General features: G+C 40.6%; 1 protein-coding gene across 10 annotated transcripts in view; it reads right to left on the minus strand.

The window, feature by feature from the left end:
- The window catches only part of gata3 (GATA binding protein 3), an 88478-nt gene that overhangs the window by 23889 nt on the left and 52127 nt on the right, over positions 1–12462 (minus strand). For 6 of the 10 annotated variants that reach the window (XM_062983281.1, XM_062983282.1, XM_062983283.1 and 3 more), the window contains exon 4: positions 237–281. The exons of the other annotated variants lie outside the window; for them this stretch is intronic. In XM_062983281.1, coding sequence (XP_062839351.1) covers positions 237–281 — 45 coding nt within the window. The remainder of the gene's footprint in view (positions 1–236; positions 282–12462) is intronic. 10 annotated transcript variants of the gene reach the window in all.

The following is a 12462-nucleotide window of genomic DNA, read 5'->3' on the forward strand; positions in this document are numbered from 1 at the left end:
GCTGAATAGAGTGCAAATATCTTTTTGAACTCCGGGTGCATCTATACTGTAGAATTAATGCAGTTTGACACCACTTTAATGACCCCAATGCCATTGAATCCTGGGAGCTGTTTTACAAGGTCTTTTGCCAAAGAGTTATGATGATACAACTCTCACAGTTCCATAGCCACAGCCATTAAAATGCCCACAGTGTTATGTATAGAATCGGTCTTATTATCAGAGCATGGAAAATGTACCTTTAGGAACTACAAATCCCGGAATGCTCCAAGCAACATGATCACCTGTCAAAAAGAAAAAAAACCTCTGCTCAACTGGGAAATTATCCAGCTTAAGCTTCAGTTGATTCATAGGTGGAAGAACACTCAAATTGGTGGGCTTATGACTTAACTCATGTTTATATTATCCAGCTATTTTTGTATACTATTCATAGGAAATGGAAATGGAAACATTAATAGTGTACAGTATTAGCCTTTCCTTCTAAGAGATAGCTTTTGTTTAAAAATTCTTTTAAGTTTTCTCAGTCTTGGGATGGAGGAACTGGTTCTAACATGAAAGTATATTTATATTTCACTGATTTCATGTATCAGTTAATAGACGTGAATGTTTTTGGGGGGGGGGGAATATTTTAACAGTTGAGCCAAAGAAAAAGACATGGACATTACTGACATGAATCACATTTGGAAGACTTTTTGAAAGATGTCAGGCCAAAGACCCATTTGGGCACCGTTGTTTTCATAGCAACAATAACAGAACAGCACACTAATGGGGCAAAGCATAATTCAGACAGTGGTCCAGGACAGGCCAGCTCCTATTTTGGGAACAAGCCCTTTCCAAGTTGGGTAAAACGATTACACCATATTGGCTAAGGGGGAGAAAAGCCCTTTCTTTAAATGTTAGGGTTGCTACTTAGCAACCCAAAGAAGCTTTTCAATGAAAAGGCATTGAAGAAACTACTAGCAAAGGTATGAAAAATGGAGTATAGAGGCAAAAATGCTAACAGTGACGGGAAAGGCAGCCTCACATTTTGATACCTTTGCATTATTTAACTCACTTTGCAGCAACTGAAGCAAGCTGAAGACAAAGGGAGAAAGTCGGGTGAAAAGAGAGATACTTGAACATTTTAAGCATCTGAAAAAACTGGGATGACAGAAAATTAATCAGGACTGTCCCTGCCAAATCAGGACAACCAGAGTTTGTGCATGGAGCACAGACACCAACAATTGCACAAGTAGCTGAGCATTTGCAGTGTCCTGAAAAATCCCTTCTGCTACCAGTAGCATCTCACATCTCCTTCCATTAAGACCCTCTTTTCAGACACCTCACTACAAGGATCGGTATTGCCTTCCGTAATATTATCTATAGCTTTCAAAAGCAAACAGCTCTGCAACCTACAACTCTGTGTTACACGTACCCAAGTTTACAAACAAGATAGGTGCTCCACACACAGTGGTGTATCCCAACCCATAAAACCAGCTCGATTTATGTGATATTCCCCCTACCTCACTATTGTGGGGAACAATCACATGCATCCAGAAGGAATATCCATTTGGCACACCATCTCAGATGTGTGATGGGAAGAGTTTTCATGGATAAGTTTTCATGGATAAGTTTCATGGATAAGTTTTCATGGATAAGTCAAGAACCCATAAAGCCGTCCCCTATAATTCCCTAAAGTAATGCTGCAAATGCCCATGACACATAGGGAACAGCAAAGGAGTGGGTTAGATTTTAAGCCACCAACTGGAACCAAAGACAAAACTATGGTTTGTATAAGAGAATGCAGAATTGCATAGTAAGAGACAATCATAAGGCCAATTAAATCCATAGAATTAAACATCCTGCATTCCTGATGAGCGTCCTGCTTCTTTTTGCCGTGGACTCCCAAGATTAAGGTGTTTTGAGTCAACTGAGTGGCTTGGAATGCAGTGCAAGAAGACATGTGGAAAATGGCATTTGAGTGGAAAAATCAAACTATCTTTGGACCAAGCTGTATTTAGTTCAGCTTTCCTAAAACTAATTTGTCTGTTTCTTTTTTCAGAGCCACTGAAGCTGGCAATCTCTGTCATGTTTTGCACTGGTAAATTCCATGAACTCGCTATGCAGCGTGTGAAATTGTCTTCGTATGTAGAAAGCTAGAATTCTATTTGCAATCTGTCCTTTGGGGAAAAAACAACAACATGCATTATCTCTCCTTAATATTTTCACTTTATGCTCCATTACGGAATGCATTCCAAAATATTTCCAAATAAATGCATTACACTGAAATGTATCTTTTTGTCTTCCAATTTCTACTCTTTTTTTCCAAGTCTCTGATCACCCCTTCCTTTTCAAGAATCTTGAAGGTAATACACATTCTATAGTATTTGGAGCCTTAATATTTGAATATTTATCTTTTGCCTCCTTCATCATTGTAGCACAAAGAAACAAGATACAGTTATAAATCAGATTCCTATCCATTCTCCTCCTTGGAGGACTATCCAACTTTAAGGAAGACTAAGTCGCACAGACTCAGCCTCAGAAAATGCAATAAAAGGCTCACTTTAGGATTGACATAAGTTGGAAATGTCTCAAAGTTACACAATGAGAAAAATAAAGCAGTGATTCCCAACCTGGACCATCAGTAGTCCGGAAGAACTAAAATATGGTCCGCAGTCTCACCGTTACTACAACATTGCAACAAAAGCGACTGGTCTTGCGAAGCCCTCTTATAGTACCAAGGATTATTAAATATGGTTTTCTGTGGGCAAGCAGATGGTGACTACTGGATGGAATATGTTCTGTATCAGAAACTAAAGCTGATGTGGTCTATCCAATGCAATTTTCTGAATCAGCACCAAAAATAATCAAATCCAATTTAAAGTTGACCAAAAACTGATTCGTAACCCTTTTGGTACTAATAAGGGTACTAAATAGACCTTATGGTACTAATGTTGTCAAGTAGTCCCTGGTCAAGTGGTCCCTAGTCAAAGTGGTATCTAGTCAAAAAAGGTTGGGAACCACTATTCTTGAATAAGGGTAGCCAATATGGGGCCTTCCAGATGCTATCTAAAATTCCCAGTCATGATAGCCAATGGTGATGAGCAACTGGAGATTTAGATTCACAACATCTGGATGGCACAGATTTTAGCCATCCCTATTCTAGAGCAAGACATAATCTGAACATAATTGAGGTCCCAATATTCCCCCAGAATTATATTACAAACATAAAATGGACCAGAAGTCAGCAAATCAGCACTGGTTCACAGACCACTACCTTGAGTAGCACAAGTCCAAAGGGAAAGTATCACCATATCAGAATGCCTCTTTTGTTTGAACATTGTTTCTTTGGCCCATATAAACACACTATTATTCTACTTTCTCTCCAATTATATTTTTCACCAATTATAGCAAACAAATCGTAGATGTTCTTGAAAGTTCGTGCATAAAGCTTTGAAATATGGAGATTTGAAACCTGGGCTTTTTTGGTCCTAGTCTGATGCCCTAAATACTTTATCGCTCTAGAATTCTTTTACTGTCGATTTCTCACTTAATGTATATTAGTTTATGAAGTTCTCTTCCACAAGAGACAGTAACCATCATTAACTTAGTTCACCTGTTAAAACAGGATTTAGGTAGAATCACAGATAATAGGTCAATCACTGCTTGTTAAGTAAGAGTAGCTAAATGCCACCTTGGTGTTCAGAGCCAACATGGGGAATGAAGGAGGTAAACAAGGTGTTGTCAAAGGCTTTCATGGCCGGGATCACAGGGTTGTTGTATGTATTCCGGGGCGTATGGCCATGTTCCAGAAGTATTCTCTCCTGACGTTTCGCCCACATCTATGGTAGGCATCCTCAGAGGTTGTGAGCCTCACAACCTCTGAGGATGCCTGCCATAGATGTGGGCAAAACGTCAGGAGAGAATACTTCTGGAACATGGCCATACACCCGAAATACATACAACAACCCCGAAGTAAACAAGAATAAGATGCTCTCTAAATTCCTTATCACTATCTCAATTGTGCCTAGGTAGCCACTATTTGAAATGCAACATTGGACTGATTCGTGGCTCCCTTTCTATTATCCGTATCCATTGTCCGTGTTGGCTGCGCATGATGGAAAAATCAATCCAGCAGCTTTTGGGGACTAAATGGACCTTATGGTTCGGTCCGGCAGGACTCTCTTGTAGAAGGGAAAGTCCCAGTTGCACCATAACAAGGAGAACAAGACATTGAATTAAATAATCAGCATTATTATGGAGAGCATTTCACACTATCAAACACCCGATTGGACTGATTATGCATCTATACCAGGCGTGGGCAAACTTGGGCCCTCCAGGTGTTTTGGACTTCAACTCCCACAATTCCTAGCAGCCTACCGGCTGCTAGGAATTGTGGGAGTTGAAGTCCAAAACACCTGGAGGGCCCAAGTTTGCCCATGCCTGCTTTATGGGACAGTTCCAATAGCCATTATAGCCTATTCTTGTTTTTTTCTGTTCCTCCCTTACTTCCCACAACACTACCCACAGTCTTTTCAAAACAAACTGAACAGCTCAATGGCGCTTTTTAGAGGCAAGGTTGTCCAATTAAAATTTCATGATTGTCTGAAAGGCAGTCTGGATTGTGACAGGTCTGGTTCTCTTGTGATCACAAACGGCTGCACTGACTCTGTCTCGAGAAGCCACAGAATGTGGTTTTGCAGAGTCAGGTATAATCTCCGCTTTCCTTGTCTTAAAGTGCAAGAGACTCTAAAGCATTTCCTCTACCAACAATTTATCAACCGTAAATAAGCAAAATCAGCACATGTAGTTAACACCTTACTCTGAGTATACTTGTTTTAAGGCTTGCAATTTTCAAATGTGAAGTTATATTTTCAAACCTTTTTCATTCAGATTGTGGTATGTTCTATAGTTCTGTTTTCTGACTACCTTTCCCATACTGTTAGTGAATTAAAAAATAGATTTCTTTTCTGCTACTGGATTCTCCCCACTTCTAGCCCCATGGTACAAAACACAGGCATACATTTGTGTTTCACTATAAAAGCACAGGCACAGGCTGGTGAGCAGCCTGCTGCAATAAATCACTCTGACCATGAGGTCATGAGTTCGAGGCCAGCCCGTGGTGGGGTGAGCACCCGTCAATTAAAAAATAAAAAATAGCCCCTGCTTGTTGTTGACCTAGCAACCCGAAAGATAGTTACATCTATCAAGTAGGAAATAAGGTACCACTTATAAAGTGGGGAGGCAAATTTAACTAATTTACGACGTTCGAATGAGGAAGTGCCGTCACAGTGGATGATGAAGCAGCTGCTCCCCCCTGTGGCCAGAATCGAACATCCCCTCAGGAGAAGGTTAAATTGCCTCTGCGTCTGTCTCTGTCTCGGTTCTATGTGTATATGGGCATTGAATGTTTGCCCTATATGTATATAATGTGATCCCCCCTGAGTCCCCTTCGGGGTGAGAAGGGTGGAATATAAATACTTTAAATAAATAAATAAAATCACTATATTTACATAGAACTGGCTAGGAGTGGGTCTATGCTATGAAATCATGGGGGAAACTGCATTTTTCTGGCTAAATGGGCTTTATATTTGAGGCCTTAATACAACTCAGTATTCTGTCCAACAAAGTGGGCTTATATCCATGAAAGCTCTTGTGAAACTAAAGAACAGTTAGTCTTAAAGGTGCTGACGCTGTTTTTCCCTCCCACTTACTTCCTCCTTTTTACACCGCAAGAGATAACTATTTCTTTGAAAAGCTCATCATAGCATTTTGGACAAGCCACTTCTCCTGCCCCCAACCACCTTCTCTGAAATTGAACGGAGGAAGCAGACATATGTAAGTGCCTTCTAGTTACCAGTTGGTAACTTATAACAAACCCATTTATTTCATAGGGTATTCTTGGGCAAGGAATACTCAATTGGTGGTTTTGCTAGTTCCTTCCTCTGAAATATTGCCTACAGAAGTGGTTCTCAACCTGTGGGTCCCCAGATGTTTTGGCTTTCAACTCCCAGAAATCCTAACAGCTGGTATACTGGCTGGGAATTTTGGGAGTTTTAGGCCAAAACACCTGAGGACCCACAGGTTGAGAACCACTGGTCTACAGCATCTTGGATTCATTGGCAACCACTTATCCAAGTATGAACCTACTTAGCTTTTGAGATCGGACAGGACCTGGTGCCTTTCGGGCAGGCATGGGCAAACTTTGGCTCTCCAGATGTTTTGGACTTCAACTCCCACAATTCCTAACAGCCGGTAGGCTGTTAGGAATTGTGGAAGTTGAAGTCCAAAACACCTGGAGGGCCAAAGTTTGCCCATGCCTGCTTTAGGGTATTTATTTAGGTTTCAAATAAGCAGATCTACAATGAGAATTTGTATTGTCAATACTGAAGGGCAGCTCTGGTTCTCTAGGTTTCAGGCAGAAATCTTTTCTAGTCAGAATCCTTGTTATTTTCTGATGGTTGCTTATCCAAGTCCTATCTCTGTTCTACCCCGTTTAACTTCCAAAACCAGATGGCACCCCATGACTTCAGCACCATATAGAGCAGTGGTTCTCAACCTGTGGTTCCCTAGGTGTTTTGGCCTACAGCTCCCAGAAATCCCAGCCACTTGACCAGCTGTTAGGCTTTCTAGCAGTTTAAGGCCAAAACATCTGGGGACCCACAGGTTGGGAACTACTCATAGAGTGACACAATGTAAATATCACCAGAACTTGAAACATTTATTTTTCAAGCTATTTAACATGACTCATTGTTTTAAAATGCACACCTTAGTAAAATGTTAACTTTTTAACTTGCTTTGTCTCAAAACATACACTTTACAAAAACACAAAAATGGACCAAACAACCACAAAAGGCCATGGTTTATGATTAATGAGTAAACACTAACACAGACTAATTTGGAGTCAGGAAAGAATAGAGTTTCCAGATGCAAAGATAATATTAAAGTCATTCTATTCCCCTCTCACTTAGCCAAAAAAAAGTGTTAAAAGCACAGGTTGAGTAAACCTTATTCATAATTACAAAATACTCCAAAATCCATAATTGTCCACATGGGTGGCTGAGAACTTTGCTTTCTTATGTTCAATGTGTTATGCACAACATTATTAAAAACATGGTATATAAAAATCACCTTCAGGCTAAGTGTATAAAGGTGTGTATGAAACATAAATTTATTTCGTGTTAAGACTTGGGTCCCATCCCTAAGATATCTTTAAAACCTGGCTTTTCCAGCAGGCTTTTGGAGAGTGGATACTCACCCATGTCAGGTTCTCATTCCAGTGACCAATACCATATTCAATGCACTTTATTTTATCCCTACAATTAGAAACAATCCCAAGGTCTACCTCATCCCAAGTCTCCTATCAATTGCAGCACCTTGGCTTCCTACCTAATTCTCTAGTTTGCATTACTCACTCTGTGCACTTTGGCCCAGTTCATTTTTACAATCTTTACTCAGGTTTTTAGATTATATTTAGTTGATTACTGTGTTTTTAATGTTTAATGTGTATAATTGTATTTTATGTGATGTGTTTTTATTTTTCTGATGATTGCAATTATCCAGGCTTGAGCCCATGTAACCCACCCCGAGTCCCCTTGGGGAGATTTATTATTTATTTTATTTATTACAATACTTATATCCCGCCCTTCTCACCCATAGGGGACTTACAATAAAACACAATATAAAAATATTACAAACAATTCAATCAGTTAAAATTAAATACATTAAACATTGATAAAAAATATGCATATAAATACACAATTGGCACCTTTCGAGTCTGATAACTGTTCTGTCATTGAGTTCTAGGATGGTAATATTTGATGCTGCTATTATAGGGATGGATTATTATAATATTATGGATGGATTATTATTATTATGTATATGCAAGTATTCCAAAATGGGGGGGGGGAGAATCCAGAATCCAGAACACTTCCAATCCCAAGCATTTTGGATAAGGGATACTCAATGTTGTTCATTGTAAACTATTACTTTTCAAACTTCTCATTCCTCACAGAGTTGCTATTAGAATAAAAATGGGAGAGTAGAGGGGAACAAATGTAATCAAATTAAGAGATAATATCTAACTCGCATCTCACATTAATAAAACATGATACACTTTTGAAAAGTATCAAAATCTGCTTCCTCCCTTCTCTTGAAAAGAAGGACCAGTTTGCGGGAAGTATCCTATCACACAGAGAGAGATTTTTAGAGCAAGATGACCGTGCTGACAGGTCAAGTCAATTGGTGCAAACAAAATATATGCACACACAATATTCTACCTAAAAACCACCAGTTTCAATTAACATGGCCATTGTGTTTACCTATCCTAGTATTTGGGAGAAAGGTGAGCAAAATGGTTAACAAAGCGATTGAATGAGAAGTGTACCGACAAACCAAACCAGCTGCATCTAGTCCCAGTGCCTTGAGGGTATTTAAAGGTGCCCACATCATCTCCAGTGGGGAAGGAGTTGTCAACTTTCCTTAACAATGAAACCCAAATCCATGTTACACAACCTTCCACAATCACTACGTTGATCTCCCATTTGACCTAAATAAACAACCCAGAAGCCTCCTCCTCAGGTCCAGCCTAGATCAGCCTCCAGTTTGATCCAACCCCTTCCTCCACCCAATTAATACCAACACTTATTAATATGAGCAGATGATCCAGTTTCCTCCCATGCGAAGCTTGTGTGTAGGACTCTCCTTGCATAACTGGTCAAGTTTAGTACACGTGGCTCTCCAACCATTAATAAGGTTGTAGCTCCCAGCATTCTTCACCATGGCTGAGGCTGGTAGGACCTGCAATCCAGCCACTTCCTAGAGGGCCATATTTTTTCCTACATCTGATTTAATGGGTGGTTTCAGTTTGAGAACCATGTTCTTGGACATTGTTGGTAACCTCGTGTTGCTTTTTGAGCTTGAACAGCATGTTCAGTTGGGCAAGCCATGTTCTCTCCTCTGTGGTTGGAGATCGTTTTCAAAGATAAATTGTGACCCGGCATTTCGGAATGAGTTCTAAAGGAATCTTGCTACTTTTAAACTTGCAAAACTAAAATAGACATTGGGGTTTCATTTCCACAGTCATAAACACCCACTTCTGTTCTATCAGAAAGACTATTATTCAATCATGTGTCGTTGACAGAATAAGAAACACTAGAGCAGAGCTTGGAAATATTTCTTTTTTGATCTGCCATTCCTATGCTTGCTAGAGGATTGTGGAAGTTGCAGTCCCTAAAAAAAGAATTATTTCCAAAATCTATAACCAGGCATTCTCTTTTTATAGAATTCAACATCTAATCTTTGATTTTAAAGAATTAAAGGGTGCATAAAGAGCCTTCTGTTTCTGCATTTTGCCATCAAGTCCTCTTGATTGTAATTCTGAGTTATCTGCACATTCCACTGACCATGCAGTCACGCTTCTCTGGGCATTTTAGGTCCTTCAATGCAATTCCATGGCCAGCGTCTGACAAATTAAATTAAGTTATGCTAGAGGATCTAGAGATTTCCAGTCACAATTCTAGGGTCGACTTCTGGAAAAAGTGGACCATTACGTCATGCTGGAGAAACAGAAGTGTTTCCTCAGGTTAAAAAAATACTAATTTTTTTTAATTTGTGGTTTTTCCATTCTCATGGAGGTCCTGGAGACCTAACTCCTGTGAAAGTAGAGGACCCATTGTATGGACCCAACATGGCATAATGGTCTGAGCATTGGAGTGCGACCAGAGAACAGGGTTCAAATCCCTGCTGGAACACCAAGTTAGGTCTGCCTTAGGGTTTTAATAAACTGAAAACTACTTGAAGGCACACAATAGCAGTATTAGAAATCACAACATTCAGCCAACGGTGGCTTTTTCCTTCCTGGCTTTGTCTAATCCCCTTCTCAAGCCACCCAAGTTAGCAGCCATTGTAGGGAAGCAAACTAATTCCATAGTTTAGCCTTGAGACATGCAAAGAAGTCTTCTTGTGCGCCTATCCTACATCTTCCACTATTCAGCTTCATGAGATGGCCTCAGTTTCTTTTCCCATCCTCAACACCCTAATGACGGGTTGTTCCCCTCTTTGTCATGTCTCTCTCACTTCTCATCCTAAATTATATATGTTCTCTTCTCCCAAAGCAGAGTTGCTTCACCTCCGACTTCCCTTATCTCGAAGGACAGAATGTCTCACTCTAAATGCATGGCTTTTCTTAGGCAAGGAATATCCAGAGGTGGTTTTGCCATTTCCTTCCTCTGAGATAGAACCTACAGCACCTGGGATTTGGTGGTGGTCCCCATCCAAGTACTAACCCAGGCTGACCCTGCTTAGCTTCCATGATGCGAAAGGATCTGAAGCCTTTAGCAATATTGGGTTTAACAATATTATAAACTTAGAAACCTTACTTTTAGGATGAACTACCCCAAGAGGCTAAGTCATAGGAATTGTAGTCATGTGCCTGAATCTTATTATTCTCACCCCTAATTGAATCCTTATACCAGTAGGACTGCTGACCAAAAGGTCGGCGGTTCGTTTCTGGGGAGCAGGGTGAGCTTCTGTCTGTCAGCTCCAGCTCCTCATGCGGGGACATGAGAGAAGCCTCCCACAGGATGTAAAACATCAAACATCCAGGCGTCTCCTGGGCAACGTCCTTGCAGTCGGCCAATTCTCTCACACCAAAGCAACTCGCAGTTTCTCAAGTCGCTCCTGACACAGAAAAAAAAACCCTAATTTGACATCTGGAAATAAATTGTGGGGAAAGAGAAGTATTTATGTTGTCCTGAGCTTATCTCAAATGTGATAGAGTATCTGCCCAATTATATTAGTTTGTTTTCATTGTTACCATCAGACCTCCTTTCCACGGAATGCTGGGATTTGTAGTTGGATGTATTTGCTGCTCAAATGCGCTGATGCACTGCCTTGAACTACAGCAGAGAATCCGAAGTAGCCGACTAAACTAGAGATCCGGAGCAGTTCAAGATGGAACAGCTATAACCTGTGTTCATAATTAACTACAACATTCACCCGGCAGTTTTCAGCATTGATTCTGCTTTACATAAATAGCTTAGGTTTGCTGGCAAGTTCCTAAAGGCAGGCACTCAATTTTGGATCCACCAGAATAAAAATAAAGTTTGGGGAAGAAAAGGGGCCTCCTTGTGCAATAGAGACACTCAAGCCAATTTTTACTTCTGGTAAAGATAGTCCCTAGGGGGGTTTAGCATTGTTTCCAAATCCTGAAAGACCTGTTTGGCTGGAGACAAGCTCTGTGTGAATGCACAAAAGGGAAGTGAAACCCCTTTCAAACCACGTCAACCTCTCTTTAAAGCTATTGCTTCCTCTCCCATTTCTTTTTCAGGCCAGCTGCTACCTTCAGCTAAGACTTGCCTACCTTGCAGGGTAGTTGTTCATAAAATCCTAGATACCACAAGGGCGATGCAGTCCAACACCTTGCCATGCAAGAACACACAATCAAAGCATCCCTGACAGATGGTCATCCAGCGTCTGCTTTAAAAGCTCCAGAAAAGCAGATTCCACTGCTGAACAGTTCTAACCATTACCAAGTTCTTCCTAATGTTTAAATGGAATCTTTCTAATGTTTAGGTGGAAATGCTTTAAGCATTATAGGAGCAAGAATAGATTCTTAATGTGATTGGGCTTTTCCATCCCCAGAGCAAAGAGGTCTTTCTTCCCTCCACAGGTGCCCCAAAAAAGAAGCACCTAGTAAATATACAATACTAGCTTGGTTACCCAGCATTGCCCAGGTTATTTGAAAAAGTCATTTTTCTAATTGTACAAAATACATACGGTTGTGGATTAACTGCAACTGACATCATGCCAGGTTAACCCTGATAAAATCCATCAGTACTGAACGTCTGTTATGTTAGGCAAGTTTGCTCTAGATTCATCATTGTTGGGGTTCAATGTGCTCTGTAGTGGTAGGGTAAACTACAACTCCCATTATGGTGAGTCAGTCCCCTCAAACCCCTTCAGTAGGTTGAGTTAGACATGTGGTTTCTGTGTGCCAAGTTTGGTCCAGGTCCATCATCAGTGGAAGTCACAGTTTCCTTGGTTGTGGGTGAACTACAACTCCCAAAAAGGAAGCTCAGTTCCCCCCAAACCCCTCCAGTAATCAAATTTCAGCATATCAGGTATTAGTTCCAGGTCCATCATTGGTGGAATTCAGGGTGCTCTAATATTGCAGGTGAACTATACATCCCAGTACCTACAACAATTATAAATCATGGTGAATTCTCCGCAAACCTCTCTAGTATGTTCAGTTGCTGACGAATTCCTCTCTTTGCTGTGTGCAGTAGAAAAGAACAGGAAAAGGTTAAGGGAGAGGCAGTGGGTGGAGTCATGCAAATTTCACACCAATTGTGAGAGTAAGAAACACTGGGATGTCTGTGGTGGAGGAAAGACAGAAAATCTAGGATGAAGTTGTCCCCATATGAAAGCCTTCACTTGGGTGGTGGGCAGTATGGTGTTTGTGGGACATTGGTAGGGCTCTTGGAC

The sequence above is a fragment of the Anolis carolinensis genome, chromosome 5, assembly GCF_035594765.1.
Source record: "Anolis carolinensis isolate JA03-04 chromosome 5, rAnoCar3.1.pri, whole genome shotgun sequence".
In the NCBI taxonomy this organism is placed as follows: domain Eukaryota; kingdom Metazoa; phylum Chordata; class Lepidosauria; order Squamata; family Dactyloidae; genus Anolis; species Anolis carolinensis.